Source organism: Sylvia atricapilla, chromosome Z, assembly GCF_009819655.1.
Source record: "Sylvia atricapilla isolate bSylAtr1 chromosome Z, bSylAtr1.pri, whole genome shotgun sequence".
Taxonomy (NCBI): Eukaryota; Metazoa; Chordata; class Aves; order Passeriformes; family Sylviidae; genus Sylvia; species Sylvia atricapilla.
This window is the reverse complement of record NC_089174.1, coordinates 5,696,008-5,712,350: the sequence shown is the minus strand read 5'-3', so window position 1 is coordinate 5,712,350 and position 16,343 is coordinate 5,696,008. Positions and strand designations below refer to the sequence as shown.

The following is a 16,343-nucleotide window of genomic DNA, read 5'->3' as shown; positions in this document are numbered from 1 at the left end:
TCCTGTCCCTCCAGTGCCAGCAGTCCATCACCTCAGCTAAGTGTACAGGTTTGCTTTTACAGGAGGTTAAACACATTAATATTTAAATGTTAACATTTTGTTCCATTTTGCAGCACGCCTCCTGCCCAGGGTTACCTGGGAGGACAGTGGGTTATTCTTGCTCTCTTTTGAAGTAGCAACTTTCATTTCACCTTTTGCCTCTACCCCTCACACCTGAGTTTTGAAATACCTACTGTCTTCTTTAAATCTGACTGTTTTCATCTAGTCTCCCAGCCCCTTTAGAGGTTGTCTTGTCCTGTTCTTCTCTCCCACTTGTTTTTACTTTTTCTCTGCCTGGCTGTGCCCTCCCTCGGGTCCTTCCTGCCTGACTTCTCTGCATCAGAAAAAAACCCCACACCCTTCCCAGAAACAGCCACATGTCTCACCCTTTCCATTTCCTTCTCCACACCCACATTTTGGTGCAGCCACGAGGAAGACCTGCACAATAGTCTTTTTTTTTTTTCCTTCTGAGCAAATTTTGTTCTTCCCAGAGCAAAGGGCATCTGGTTTTTCCCAGTGGGCTGCACATGCCCAGTTTTTGGCAGGGACATTGCAATCCAGATGGAACCTCCCTGGTGGACAGGACAGGGCATCTGCCAAGAGATACTTTCCAGGGACATATGACTTGATGAAATTTTGGCAAACTTTCACAGCAAAAGGCTATGTTTTCATATTCTTTTATAGAAGAATCCTTCTCCCACACATTTTAGCCTTCAGGCCCAAAACATGACCATATTATACCTTTTCAATATGTTGAAAAATGTTTCAGGAGGCAGAATGATATCGCTTTCCTGATAACCTTGTTTGAAGTGATTTAAACAGCTTAAAATTGTTTTTCAGATTTTTGGCCCCCCGAGTTAGGCTTTGGGGACCAGGAGATCGACTGTGCAGATCAACTGACATATTTGGGTGAAATACCATTATATTCAATAACTGAAAGGGGGGATATTTAGGTTGGATATAGTGGAATTATTCCCTGTGAGGGTGGGGAGGCCCTGGCACAGGGTGCCCAGAGCAGCTGTGGCTGCCCCTGGACCCCTGGAAGTGCCCAAGACCACCTTGGAGAGGGCTTGGAGCAGCTTGGGACAGTGGAAGGTGTCCCTGCCCGTGGCAGAGGGTGCAATAGGATAGGCTTTAAGGTCCTTGCAACACAAACCACTCTGTGACTCTGATTTTAACATACAGGGACCTATAGAGCTTCTGTGATATTTATTATTGCCTCCTCTGTTTTAAAAAAGCCAAGGAGATGGATAGTAGAATGTTCCCTAGGCATCAGGGAACACGTGCTGGAAACTCCAGCAGCTTTGTGAGAGCTGCTACAAGGATGTCCCTGGGAACACGGAGATTTTTTTAACTCATTTGATGAGTAGAACATAGAGCAAGCCTGGCAGCGCTGTCACAGCCTGGAGCAGAGCAGAAATGAGGGATCTCTGCCTTACAACTCTGGGTTCTTCCAAACTCTTGGCACCTGAGCACCTCACACCCAGCTCTGTGCACAGGGCAGGACCTCCACCAGCAACCCTCAGTGCAGGGCACTGTCCATCACCCACAGACCTGCCCTGGCTGGCAGGCAAATCTCACATCTCCTGTGGCTGGAAGTCATGACCTCACCCCTGAGCAGGAGTCGTGACTTGGGAAGCTGCAGCTGGAGGTGGAATCCCTGGATGCGTGGGCTCACTGAGGTGTTAGGAGGACAAGCTGAGATGCCTGTCCCTGAGCAGCAGCTGATTTGTTCCCCTGTTTTCCAGGGGCCTTTGCACTGTTGGGAGGTATCACAGATGATGAGGAACCATCCCTGAGCTTTCCTGCAGACAAACACCTGGCTCTGTGCTTGGCAGGGCTCTCTGTCATCTTTGATCTTCATTTCACTTGAGGAGAAGATTTTTTCTGGTCACAGGAAACCTCAACCCCCTGTAGATTCTGGCCACGGGTGTCTCATGTATCTGTGACATCCCTGTGGAGACCTGGGTGCAGATCTGTGCTTCCCTCAGCAGCCAGGTCTGCAAAGGGGAGAGAGAGGCAGGAAAACTGCATCCTTCACACATGGCACAGCTGCCACCGGAATGAACACTTTCTCTGAATATTTCCTCAGTTTTTATGTGAAAACACTGCTCTAGTTCTTTTTCATAACACATTTGGTCTTTGTAAATAATGCTCAAAGATTATTCTAATCACCGTCAGTCTGCTTTAGATTTTTTTTTTTTTTTTGTGGTTAATGCCGGAGAGATATGAACATTTTAAAAATAACTTTCAGCCCGGACATTTTGCTGTCAATGTGGCACGTTCAGCTGCACCTGTACTGCAGGTTCTGCAGAGGTTTACAGGTGCACCTGGGTTGCTCGAAGCATCAACAGCCCAGAGCACAGACCTCAGCCAGGGATTTCAAACCTCACTACAAAATACTCAATAATTAATCTGCAGTGAGAATTTACTCGTTGAAACAGGAATATATTATATAAGAGATGGAAGTTCTAGTAACCTAAATATAAATCGTGGATCCACACGAGGTGGATAAAAATGCATTCCTGTGACCAGATGGATAAATCCAAAATGTTTCATGCGTGTATTAGTCCAAGTTCTAAAAAAATGGATAAAAGACCTTTTTATCCACACAAATTCCAGTATATGCCCCACAGGTAGGCAGAGCACATCCAAAGTCTCAGTAGACATTGCTTAAATCTTTCAGGTGTCTGTCAAACAGAAATGCCTCAGAAATCCATTTGAGGAAATTGTAGGGTAGAATAAGTATTTTAGAATGAGACTGCAAATGTAATTTAATTATAAATTCTATTAATTACATTAATAAATAAATGCAATTTTTTGCAGTAATTTCCTTAATATTTTGCCTCTCCTATGTGATATTTATGCAAGGAATGCTTCTGCAGACATACTGAAATAATTGCTTGATTTGTTTTTCTTCTTTTCTGTTTGTTTTAATTGGTATAATCTTTTCTAGATCCTGAAGTTTGTTTCAAAAGCACAATTATACGTGAACACATATTTAGTAGTTAACTGTTTTAATTTATTTGAGAAATATTAGTCCAGGTGCTTATAACTTGCATCACTGCACATCTTCCCCCTTCTTTCACTTTTTGTTCCTTTTTCTGTAACAAGAGATTTCCTAAAAATACAGCTGAGAAATAATTCAGTCAAATATGATACAGAGCATTTCAACCAGACCATGCAAAATACTGGGGGTACTCTGTGTCTAAATTGGTTCTACCACTTGTGTATAGAAAATTTACCAGTTTAGAGAGGAGAAAAAATGAGTATTTCCTTCTTCTGTGGTCTACACATCTGAATACTTCAGGAATGAATTAGATTTGGGGAGGGGTATTTGATAAACATAAAATCTTTTAACAAACAAACAAACTCCTGCAGACCATTGACAACTGTCACCGAGTGAAAAAATGACACTTGTTGCATGCTAGAACACCTAATCCTGACCTGGCCAAGGTTTCAAAAGCCTGGAGCAGGCTGCTCCTGTCAATAATTCCAGACTGTTTCCCTCCCTTTACTGCATTCTTGCTGCTGAGAGTCTGTGATTACTGTGAGGAGACCCATTGTGGTTACACAGAGGCAAATAAAACTTGACCAAGGACTTTTTCTATACCACCACGGATGCATAATTGAGATTTTGTATTGGCTGAGAAGGAGACTGGAAGCATCAAAAGTGATGCTTTCTATATGGGTTTAGAAGGAGCAGCCCTGAAGTCAGAAGGAGGTGCCCAGAAGGATGGAACAGCATGAAGTGCCCAGAAGGATGGCATTGTGAGGGACAGGCAGAAATGGGGCATTAATGCCGCAATCAGCAGCATTTTGGGCATCTCTCCATCCCCTTCCCAAATGTCTGAAGCTGAACGTGTTAGGTTTTCATTGTTTCCTTCAATCCATGTCACCTACGGACAGCTAAGAACATCAAAGTCTTGCCTATTAAGTTCCACAAATTTAATTTCAATGTTATGTATATCACCCCTTCACTGTGGGCTGGAAATTTTCTTTGCCTCAGGACTATTGATGTTTCTAACCCATAATGTAAAAGTTTCTGCTGGTAAATTTGATTTCTCCTGACAATGGAAATCTTCAAATGAGAAAATGCCACTTCCTGCCTTGCTGACGTAAAACAATTGTTATTATTATAACCAACAGAATTTGGCAATATATTAAAAATGTCCACAATTCTTTTATCCCTTTTTAATTTTTCCCCTCGATCACTTTCCCATTTCGGCATTCTGTTTCTATTTACATGATGTATACAAAAACATCCACAGTGTTAAGGATTCTCCTTTCCCTGACTTTCGAGAGCATGAAGGGGAATTGTGTGTTTAAGAATTTCTGTGCCAGATCAGAAGAATCTGACCCTGATTCAGTGTCCTATTTCCATCACGGCCAATACTGTTTGCACTGGATGAAGAAAGGCCTCTGGTGCTTCTGCCTTGCTTTGTTCTCCAATCTTTACAGAACTCACATATATCAGAGATAGTACTTCTGCATTTTAAAGCATCAGTCCTTGGTATCTGTGGCATCCTGTAGCAAAATCTTACAGAACTTTGTGCTGCAGGATGCTGTGTTTATATTTAGAAATCTACAGCTGTAAGCACTATGTAATCAGCTTGGGGGTTTTTTTTCCTGTGGTTATTTGACATCTTTCTTCTGTCTGTCCTAGATATGCAAGTTCTGCCATTGACCATCCAGGAAACACATCCATGAGGAAGGTAATGATTTTTAAATGTGCTTTAAATGAGCAGAAGACTCCTCAACTGTTTAATTCATTGCCATGTTTTTAAAAGATACTTAAGATATCCCAAACCTGGATATTTGCCTATGTTATGAAAGAACTGAAAACAAAAATCTAGGAATAATTTCCATGTTGTGGAAATTTGCTGCTGCAACCACAGCAGGTCAGTAGGTCTGGAATACTTTTAGTTAAGTTTAGGAACTTAGGAATTCAGTTAAGTTTAGGAACCCCAGTGTGTGTTCTACAGTATGTGATGGTTTGGGGAGGAGAATCACACACCACCTTGGGCTGGAAGGCACTTCTGGAGGGAGGCTTGCCCTGAAGGTAAAGAAAAGCTTTGAAACTCTTAAAATATTTATTTAAATAGCACCAACACTATGATATGGAGATTGGGGGTTTTCAAACATTTTTGTGGTATCAACTATAAGGTGCTCCATTTTCAATGGAAAACAGCTGAAAAGTTTTATTATTTAGCATTTGACAATTATTTCATACAAAGGACAAACAACATTCATTTGAAGAATGTCAGTTCATTCTGGCTTAGCACTTTTTACACTGATTAGGTTGGACAGGGCTTGGACCAACCTGGTCTATGGAACGTGTCCCTGCCCATGGCAGAGGGTGGAATGGGATGAGCTTAAGGCCCCTCCCAACCCAAACTTTTCTGTGGCTGTGATGACTCAGTTCTGAATAACTTTCCCTAAAAACTCCTGTGGTTAAAACCAGTGGAGGTACAAGCAGCCAGTTCTGCTTTTCATTGAGTGTTTCTGTGACAGCACTTCTCCTATCCCCTGATTACACTGAGATCTCCTTAATTTACCTCCATGTAGCATTCATTCAGTTCTAGCCCTTTTTTTCCTTTCCTCTGTGCTGGGTTTGGGGGTGGCAGTGTGTGCACTCTCTGACTCTGGCCCTGTGTTGTGGTTTCGAGGTAAAAACTGAAACACTGACAGCCCCAGTGAGTTCTCCATCATCTGTCTGTCTCCCATAGCAACCCTGAGTCACTTGGAGTTGTGAGTTCTCACAGTGTTTGCCACCAAGTTAATTATATTATAGTGGTTCTTTTATCTCGCAGAATGTGGAGCTTGAATTTGTACATTAGCAGAGCTAATTATCTACTGATCCCCAAGGTATTGCAAACCTTTAACTTTCTCCAGTTTCCTTGTTTTGAATACATTCTATGTGTGCACAAATAAAACAGGAAGAATAATTAACTAAGCTTTTTAGAAGAATTATATTTTTTATGTCAGAAAGATATTTTCAGCTCTCCCTTGATTTGTTGTGCTGTTTTTTCCATTTAAAAAAAAAAAAAAGTTTATATTAAATGATGTATACCAGTTTCTGGTGTCTCCTCCAGATGTTCAATTTGACTTGCAGTCCTTTAAATTTAACCACATTTCATTATGGGCTTTTATTCCATCACTGCATTTCCCTAGCCTAAACTGTGGGAAAATTCAGTGATGTGTTTTTCAGGAACACACCTGCTTTGCCCTAACACATTTCTGTGGGAAGGGGAGCACTGAGCAGATTTTTTTCAGCCCCAGCCACCACACAACTCCAGCTGACACAACAGGACAGATCAATATTGCTGCTGTGATTTGCAATACATCAACAAAACCCCCAGAGCTGCTGGGCACATTTGCTGCTTTTCTCTCAGAGTTTTGCTGTTTCATTTTCTGTATTTCAGCGCGTTTCCTCCAGCACAGCAGCATTAATCTTTGTCTTCTCCTGCACAAAGAGACACATTTGCAGAGATGAAGTTGAACGGGGGAGATGTGCTGGGTCAGGGGCACGCTGCACACTCACTCACTGAGCTTTCCCTCCCAGAATTTCCATGTTTTGTGGAACATTCCTGTCCTGGGGCTGGCTGGGAGGGCAGGCTGAGGTCAGGAGAGCACAGAGATCAGGAGCTGCTGATCCCTGCAGTCCCCACAAAACCTTCCTCTTGTGGGGGGTTAAATCCCACCAGGGTTGCAAACAGGGCTGTGGATGCCCAAACCCACTCCTCCCTCTGCTGCCTTCAATTAAAATAAACTTTTGTCTCTCTGGAGATGGAGTCTTGTTTTCACCTGATTATTTTCTACAGTTCTTAAGCATTTGTACATTGGAGGCAAATCCTTATCAGTTTTTGAGTGCTATCCCTGGTTTTGGTTTTGACTAAAGAGATGCTTTTAGGTTGATTTGGTGTTTTTTGGTTTTTTTTTTTTTTTTCAGAGTCATTTTATAATATAGAATATTAGAATATAGCACTAGTCTAAAGCTGCCACAAAAGAAAAAAAGATTTTTTTTTTATCTCCAGAGACTTATTCTGTCAACCACCAATCAAAAAAACTTGTTTCTGTGGTGTGAAGAGTGTGATTTTGACACCTCATTGAGCATAGGACTTTGTATATAATGTTTGTGGTGAATATTTCTTTTTGAATGTATATTTTTATAATTATTACATTGATGCAGCAAACTTTAAATACCTGTCAGTTTATCAGCTCGTTCATAGGAGTTTATACCTTTAGTTTTCAAACTACTGCACAGCTATTCATGCAAAGAATCCTTGATGGTTTCATTGGAATTGTAATTAATATTTTAAAAAGTGATTTTAATTTGCAGATTTAGCAGAGTGTTGTTTTCTTTTTGATGTTGAGGAAAGTAGCATGGGAAAAATGACAGAAGGGAGATCCTGTGATCACTGCTGCTGTGATAACCCTGGAGAGGAGAGTGAATGAAAGCTCTTACATCTTACTGCTGTTACTTGCACTGGTGCTTCATAATTTTCTTTTTTTTTTTCCTTACAGTCATTCCATTACGCTTCCCTCAGGGTAAAAAGCAGAAAATGGTCAAAAGGTAACTTCTTTCAGTTAACATTTTGAAACTAGAAAAAGAGGCTCCTTCTCTGACAATAAGTGATCTGTATCAAAAGTTCAGCTTGATTCAAATATTTTTAAATTTGATGGTAACCGACAAAGGAAAATACCAAATTAAATTACCAAAATGAATGTTTTATAGGTACAATATTTCTTGGGTGGATGGTAAAAATTCCTCTTCCTTAGGAAGAAGGCAAGGGGCATCTGTGAGCAGATATATGAGAATTTGCTTGTGGAACACAGCAAAGGATGGTGTTTTATATTTTCTAAATTTCTCCTGTTTCACAGCTGTAGGACAAACGTAATTCTTGTAGCATCATAAACTTGATTTTTCACAGAAAAAAAAGGAGTCTGATATGTTAAGGAGATTTCCTACAGAGTTTTTTTTTTTTTCAGGAAAATAAATTATACCATATTTATTTTAAAACTGGTTTTATTAATATTTAGAAGGCAATCTAAGCCGTTCAATTAAGATTCATTGAAATAACACCAAAAAAAAAAATAAAGGAAAAATAACCCTACTCCTGATGCTGTGCCTCTAACAGGATGCTGTAAAGTAAAAATACTGGTTTTCACTTCAGAATAAAAATCATGTAAACATGTGCACTGTTATGGGAGTGAACAATCTTTCATTCTTATTGGTTATAAAAATTTGTTTTAAAAAGTCCCATAATTTGACAAGGCTTCTGTTGCTAAAGGGAAGATACACAGAAAAAAGTAATGTTTGCATCTGTGTACAGATTGTGTCATACTCTGAGTTCCTGTCTGAGGCTAAATAAATACATTTTTACTTTGGAATGATGCTGCCCATTCTAATCAGAAAAAAAATAAAAAATTCAACCCTTAGAGGAATGAACCCTCCAGAGATTAAATAAAACAATGCATAAACCAGACCCTTTTTATTTTGTGTTCACGGGGAAACCAAAATTTCGGGGCACTGCTGAATTTGGAAACGGCTCATTCCAAGTCTAAGAGAGGATTTGGCTTGGAGAGTTTTGAATGAAAAACGGAACATTTTTCCCCCTCTCTCTCACCCCTTGGTGTTCCCAGGGAGTTCCCTCTCCAGCGTGAGCAGGAGGCGCATTTCCTGCAAGGATCTGGGGCACGGAGACTGCGAAGGATGGCTCTGGAAGAAAAAGGATGCCAAAGGGTACTTCACCCAGAAGTGGAAAAAGTACTGGTTCATTCTGAAGGATTCCTCCTTGTACTGGTACACAAACCAGAATGTAAGTACTCGCCGTGCTTGGGCAAAGTAAAAATGAAACCTTAAGCTTTATAATTCTTTTAAAGTCTATTTTTAAGGCGGGCTCAGAGGAGCTGCCACTTTAATTGCCAGAACTGGAAATATTTCAATTGAAAGTCCTTTTTTTAAAGTCTCCAAGTCCATTTCAAGCCTAATAAAATAGCAAATATTCATGACAGTCTTTAAGAAATGAATATGGCTGTAGTTAATCCTTTTCCACAGATTTACTTGGACTAACACAGTGTTCACACTCAACTATCCCCAGTTTCAGTTGGGGAGGGAAAACATGTAAAGTGTAATCATTTGTGTTAATTAAGCATTCTGTGAAGCAGATGTGAAAATCTGAATTGGTAAATCACTTTATCTAGAAGTTATTTTTATATCGATGTTCCTCTTGCTTTTTGCTGAATTAGTCTGGAGTTTGCAGTTTCTCGTGTGTAAAATGCTGTTCTTGGTGAAATTTTCCTGAAAACCAATGGGCCTATGCTGGTGCAATCTGCATAAATGTAGTTAAAATAACAGAGGGGAGAAGTCCAAAATGGTTCAAAGCTGCTCTTCCATTCGTGTGCAGCAGCCCCAGGTCTTTGATTACTGATCTTTCACTCCACCTCTCCCATTTTCTTCCAGAGGACGAGTTTAGCAGCATAATTCTCCTCCGTTTTCGTGGGTTTTGTAGCCCAAGAGGGTGTTCAGGCTGCAGCTGATCAAGAGGTTTTGTGGTGTTTGACACTTCCCATGTCAGGTGGGGTGCACTGGCCGTGTCCCCCTGCCTCAGGATGTGGCTCAAACCAAGCCATAACTCACTGTGTCCTTGCTGGTACCTTTCAAAATACATGCCTGGTGTTAATATGTTCCCCCTGCTTTTCCTGCTGAATCGCTTCAAAGGAAGCAAAAAGTGACAGGGTACATTTCCTGGTTATTACCTCCCCATTTAATCAGAGGTGACCTTGCCAAGGAAGCTCCTCAGGGGCCACCAGCAGGGCACGTGGTGTGACAACTGTGACTTTAGAGAGAGACAGCCACCAAACAGCTGTAAAATGGAGATTTGTGGTGAAGAATCTGAGAGCTCTCCTCTGTTTAGGTGCTGTGTTTGGGTTTGTGAAAGGTTTTCTGTGATCTTCAGCAGAAGGAGATAGGGATGGCTGTGCCTCCTTTGAGAAATTATCAGTTTAGTTACCTCACAGAGGTTATTTACGTTGTGTGATGAATTGAATCCAATTCATAACAAAAACGGTATGTGAAAAATACATTCAGTATTTCTTGACTGTGCAGTTGTTCTTTGCATAAAACCCAAACAGCTGCTGCTCATTTGTCTCTTCTTCAATTCCGTGCTCTTTTTCTACGTTTACTTTTTTTTTTTCTCATTCAATAGGATGAAAAAGCAGAAGGATTCATTAGTTTACCTGAGTTCAGGATAGACAGAGCAATTGAATGCAGACGAAAACAGTAAGTAATGTGTCAATTATGTTTATAAATGATTGCTCTTGGAATTTTGCTATACGTAGTACTAAACACTTGCAAAGTCCAGAGAAGGAAGTTACTGATGAAAAAGCCTTGAATTCTGTAAATATAACACCATAGATCCACTTAAACTTTAGTGTTTCTCTTTATTATAAGAGATAATGTAAATTCCATTTACTGGATTAAAATGAATTGAATAACTCTTTAGCCAGCTTGCCACATAGTCCAGTTACAGCTTCAGTTAAATAAGTAAATCAAAAAGCTATGAATACTTTAGTAAAGAGATAAAACTTTCTTAGGTTCAGCAGGGCTGTATTTTCCCAGAGGAAATAGCATAACAGAAATCATAGCAGGGGATGGTGAACATAATCTTAATTTTCTCTGTTATGGAGGGAGCATTTCATACCAAATATTGTGCTGCTCTCAGCTGCTAAAATATTTAGGTTCCATATGCAAAATGAACTCTGCATTATTGCTTGTGTGCATATCGCCACTGCTACATTCTGCTCCACTAAAAAGCTTTCCACAATTAAGGAATATTTAATAGCAGACACTCATAGGAAACTGCTTCCAAACAGTGTTGGGATTGCAATCAACAGGTTTAACAGAACAATTCCAATGCTTTGAGAGTAGCACTTAGCTGGGATCTCATGAACTATTTGCATTTGTCCTTGTATCCTTTCCTCCTTTTAACTAAGCATCCTGGATTTTTCCTGTGCTTTTCCAATGACTGAGTGCAGTTTTGGTCTGAGGAAACAAGTCCTACAACTATGAGCACAATACAATAGAAATATTGAAGATATGAATTACAATATGCTCATCAGAAAATCAAACCTCTTCAGTTGCCTGTTCTTGTCTGGAGATATTATTACTGTGTCAGAGACGTACAAGACAGTGCAATTTACACTTCTATTTCTCCTTTCAGCTGAGGGTATCACTATAGAAATCAAACATGAACTGAGTACTATAAATACCTCAGAGCAATGAGTAGATACTAATAATGATATTGAACAAAAATACAGGAAAAATAATACCCTTTTGTTAGAATATAAAGCATTTTACAGATTTCAGTGAATTAACCAAGATCAAACAGAAGGTCATTGTGCACAGCTAGAAATAGCTTCCAGAGCTTTCCTCAAAGCAAGAGAACACAATCCCTCAGAACTCAGCTTAGGGAAGGATTTCTGTAGGGTATATGCACAGGAAAAAGTCTGATTAACTAAAACTTTGCACACGACTGAAAGCTGAGAACCTTCAGGCTTTGAATCCTTTCAAAAAGAGGCAGGTCCAGAGGTAAAAGTATAATGAAGATGTTCATAGTATATTCCCTTTCTTCCTGAGCCCAACTTCCATATGTTTCCTCTTTCATGGACTACCATTTATGTATTTCCCGCATCACAAGAACTGCACCTTACCTTAGCCACTGTTTTAACTGGAAGAGAGGGCAGTGAAATTCAGTATATCCAGCATGTGGGAATGGGGGTCCTGGCTGTGTCCAGCCAGCTCCAACCCACAGCCCCTGTGGAAAACACTTAGCTGTCCTCTCCTGTGTTTTCCCACAAGGCCAGGAGTGAGCATCACTCCATTTCGTGGCTCAACTGAAAAGCAAAAATCACAGTGTCAGTTTTCCTTCAGCTCTCCCCAGTACAGAACCAAGAACATTTTGGAATTCAGTTTGGATTTCCTCTCAGATCTCAGAGGGCTATTTTCAGAGCTATTGATGTGAAATGTTCAAACCCTTTTGAAACTAAAGGATTTGAAGGCTTACTGGGATAATTAATGGATTTCTCTCTCCCACTGTTCTGTGGGATAGGGAGTTCTGCTCCCCAGCCTGGCTGTTCCTGATGTCCATGGCTCACAGTGACGGAATAGCCTTAAGAAAGCTTTCACAAGAATATAGATAATTGAATGCATCATTCGGTGTGGTTTGATGATTTGCCTCAGTAATGCATTTAATGAAGGTACCCTGATTATTACAGGAACCATGGCATTATCTCAGGCTGGTTCAGCTCTCCAGGCTATAGCTGGACGTGCAATGACCTTGTCCCTGTGAAAGGAGGCTTTTTGCATTGCCACTGGAAAACTTTCCACTGCTTCTAGGCAACACCTGCATCCCCCTGATTAAAAGTGATCATAGAGTATGAGAAATTATAGTTATTTGAGTTTGTATGCTGTGGCATGACACGAATATCGTGTTATTTTCAAAGATACTGATAATTATAATGCCCCATGATGACACTGGTCTCCAAGCACAAAGATTAATTGAGCCACAGGTATAATTAGTCCTTATCAACTGGTGCCTTGCCTGAACCTTCAACAATTTCCACCTAGTGAAAATTTTCATTGCCTAGTTAATGCAAATTTGGGTCTTAAATTTATCAAGGATATGCCACAGTTCTGGCACTTCATACTGCAAGTGTGCTGTCAGAGCTCTATACGAATGTCACTGTAGTACGGGCAGACATGAAGGTACATGTTATGTTATGTTAAATGTTACTACAGTGTCATAATTTTATGACTTCTGAAAAGAACTTGGCAGCCTTTGCAGACAGCAAAGCCCCCTTCAGCCACCCCACAGGGAAGAAATTTCCTGGGCTGTGTTAGCTGCAGTGCAGCCAATGGATGAAGGGATTATTCTTTAAACTGGCACTCACTACTCCACATCTTAATTATTGCAGCCAGTCTAGGGCCCTCCAAACCAAGGCAAATGTAAATATATAGATATAATTTCTCTAAATTATTCATATTTATACATCTCAAATAGTTCCCCTAGAGACTCCAGATCCTAATGCTAGAAATGTATCTAAACACTTCCCTGATAACAATCTTAGTAACACTGCTGGGAGATAAAGATGGATTTATTGTTGTGTGTTGCAGCCCTGACACAGAATTGCAATGCAATCAAATCACGAGTTTGCACAGAACTGGGATCTCCATTTCCTAGCAATAAAGATCTCTCTTCTGCAGTCTGCAGATACCTAACAGTGCAATACATTATTGCAGCTTTAATGTTCACTATCTCAGGAAATTATCACAGTATCAGACAAAGATTTTAAGGAACATTCATATAGTAACCAATTAGAGCTGTTTGCAGGGACCTGGCATGTGGGAACCCCTTTGCAAAAGCAGCCAGACCTGCAGCATTTAACCTGACAAAATTCTTGCTGTTTCTGCGTCTCATGACACATTCACAAGTTCTGTAAGTGCTGAGCCAGGAGCCCTGCAGACAGTGCCTGACCTGTTGCATACTCCTGATTTCACCTCTCTCTGCCTTAACTGAGACAGGGTTCCCATGAGAATGTGAAATATTCTAATAATTGCAGGATCACAGCCTTGTTTGGGCTGGAAGGACCTTAAAGATCATCCCATTCCACCCCATACTGTGGGCAGGGACACCTTCCAGTAGAAAATGATCCACTAATCATAGATTTTATCACATTACAGGAGCACAGTGGAGCCAAATTAAACTCTGTTTATCACACTGACTTCCACCCATTAACACTGACTTGAAACCCCGATGCTGGCATTTAACTGCCTGTATGTATTTAAATTTCCTGTCTAGGGAAATAATCCTATTTACAAGCAGAAACTCCATCATGTGATATTCTCTCAGGATTAGCCAAGAGGATTAGGATCTTTAGACCCACCACCTTATCCTCTCCAATCCAAGCCAGCCCCACTGGGAGACAGTTGGGCAAGTGGAGCAGGAGGAGGTGCAGATGTTGCAGAGTTCAGACCAACAGAACTGTGCAGGAGTGTTTGTTTAGTCATGATTTTCTATTTTGAGCACCAAAAATGTAGCACTGTAAGGAAGTTCTGTTGAAAGTACAATATTTGCTAATCTCTATGTAATTAAAGATGTGCCATGTAGTGCTCTAATTCACGTGTCTAAAGACACACAAAACTATTTCACCTTTCTTACCCACAGCTGTTTCCATAGAAGCAGTTGGAGTTGCTGGCACTTAGCTGGCATATGGGGATTAAGAAGCTCCACATAAAAAGCAGAAGACTAAGCATAATAAGAATTCTTGGCACTAAAATCCTATCATACCAATCAGTTAAAAGAAAGCATAAATTCGATCAGAGCGTACTTAAAACTGCATTTATATAATGATCAAAAGAGAGATAATTAACAAGTCTGTGCCATCTAGTGGGCACCAGGATCCCTGTGTGGGATTTCACAGTCACTCATTGCTTTCATTTGCAAAGTGCAAGTAGCCAGAGCAGTGAAGATCTGCAGTGGAAATTATCACTGTCCAGATGACAAAACAACACTTAAGTACCTCTACAGTCTCCTTTTATGGGATTTAATATTTAATGATAACCCTCTGTGCATAGATAACCTTACCCTTTACATCCCTAATCTCATGAAAAAGGAAACTGCACAGAAATGCAAACTCTGCTGTAAGACTTCTTTTGGGAAAGGTGTTGCTGGATGCATTTGTATTAATTATACATGTTAAAAATCACTGTGCCCAGGTGAAGCTTCTTCAGCTTTCATGTTGTCTTTGAAAACTGCAATAAGTCACAGTAATTGATAAAACACTCATTTGCATTTAAGCTATTAATAGTGAAATTGTTGCCTCACAGGTTCTTCATAATTCCACATCTAATGGTTCCTAATCTAATTCTTACATCTGGTAATCACCATATAAATGTCAGTATTTTAACATAAACGTTATGAATGATAGTGTGGCATTTTTTTAACATTTGCCAGCTAATCAAATTAAGAGCCTTTAATGCTGGGACCTTCTGGTTTCCTTGATAGCAAAACTCCTTTTCATTATACCCACACCAAAAAATTGTAAAAACTGTTGATTATTGTTCTTAGCAATTTTCAACTGCTCAGCCAAAGGAGAGACCAGGGATTAAACCACATAAAAGCATTAATAAAAAGCTTTTTATGTGAATTATAATCACCCATGCCATCTGATTATTATCTATTATTCCAGTGACTTCTAGCTCAAGTTGGCAGCCCTCTGCATTTCTTTTTGTAGAACATAAAACAGTCATCTAAATACATGTGAAGAGGTGGGGGAATCCAACATTTACTCCTTTAGTTGATCTTTGGAATACCACTAAGATGTACTTGAATATACTCAATAAGTCTTTCAAATTCACCCAAGATTTTTTCAGATGTAGAACATCAGTGATAATCCAAAGGATTTATTTTTTTAAGTCATTCAAGGGCTTTTGAAATTTTTGTAAAGGATGAGGCTCACAAATGCAGATGAAATAAGATCAGGGGAATCCATCTATAAACTGAGGCAGCAAAATTCAGACTGAAGATGACAAATGCCCATGAAACCTGTAACATGCTGAAGAATCATAGAGCAGGACAGTCTGGTGTATTTGTAGGCAAATTGTTTGAAAGAAAAGGTGGGTTTTATTCTCTGTGCTCTTTTTACAGTGCCTTCAAAGCATGTCACCCCAAAATAAAGAGCTTCTACTTCGCAACCGACTGCCTTGAAGAGATGAACAGGTGAGTTATGTGTCCCCTTCACTGTGGGATGTTCTTTATCCTGGTGCTTCAACATTTCATCTCACACAGGAACAGACTCCTGGAGCCCGATGGAATGCTGGCTCATGGTGTTCTCAGGAATTAGCCTTCCATTAATTTCAGTAAATACATTGCATTCTGTGGCTCACTTTTGCTGACATTTCCTGCCATGACACATCTTAGTTCTGCAAAGGAAAGTTACTTGTGTTGGTTCATCTGTGCTAGTTAGAATTTTTTCCTTTGTTACTGGGCTCAAGGTTCATCACCCTTGTGGTGATTTGTAGGTAAAGGCCGGAAATCTTAGTGGGATCAGTGTTTCTGATCTATTAAACAGTGTACCCACACCAAAGCTTCTAAGAGTACACCCAGGTGGTGGGGAGAATAGATATAGATTAGAGAGATAGAGATAGAGATCTAGATATAGATAGATATAGATATAGATATAGATATAGATATAGATATAGATGATATAGATATAGATATAGATAGATATTCTCCTTCTAA

At 40.0% G+C, this 16,343-nt stretch overlaps 1 protein-coding gene across 1 annotated transcript in view; it reads left to right on the top strand.

The window, feature by feature from the left end:
* Positions 1-16,343, top strand: part of LOC136374146 (connector enhancer of kinase suppressor of ras 2-like) — a 176,990-nt gene that overhangs the window by 146,253 nt on the left and 14,394 nt on the right. The window contains exons 16-20 of the mRNA XM_066339365.1: positions 4,706-4,754; positions 7,567-7,615; positions 8,686-8,861; positions 10,251-10,324; positions 15,750-15,821. Coding sequence (XP_066195462.1) covers positions 4,706-4,754; positions 7,567-7,615; positions 8,686-8,861; positions 10,251-10,324; positions 15,750-15,821 — 420 coding nt within the window. The remainder of the gene's footprint in view (positions 1-4,705; positions 4,755-7,566; positions 7,616-8,685; positions 8,862-10,250; positions 10,325-15,749; positions 15,822-16,343) is intronic.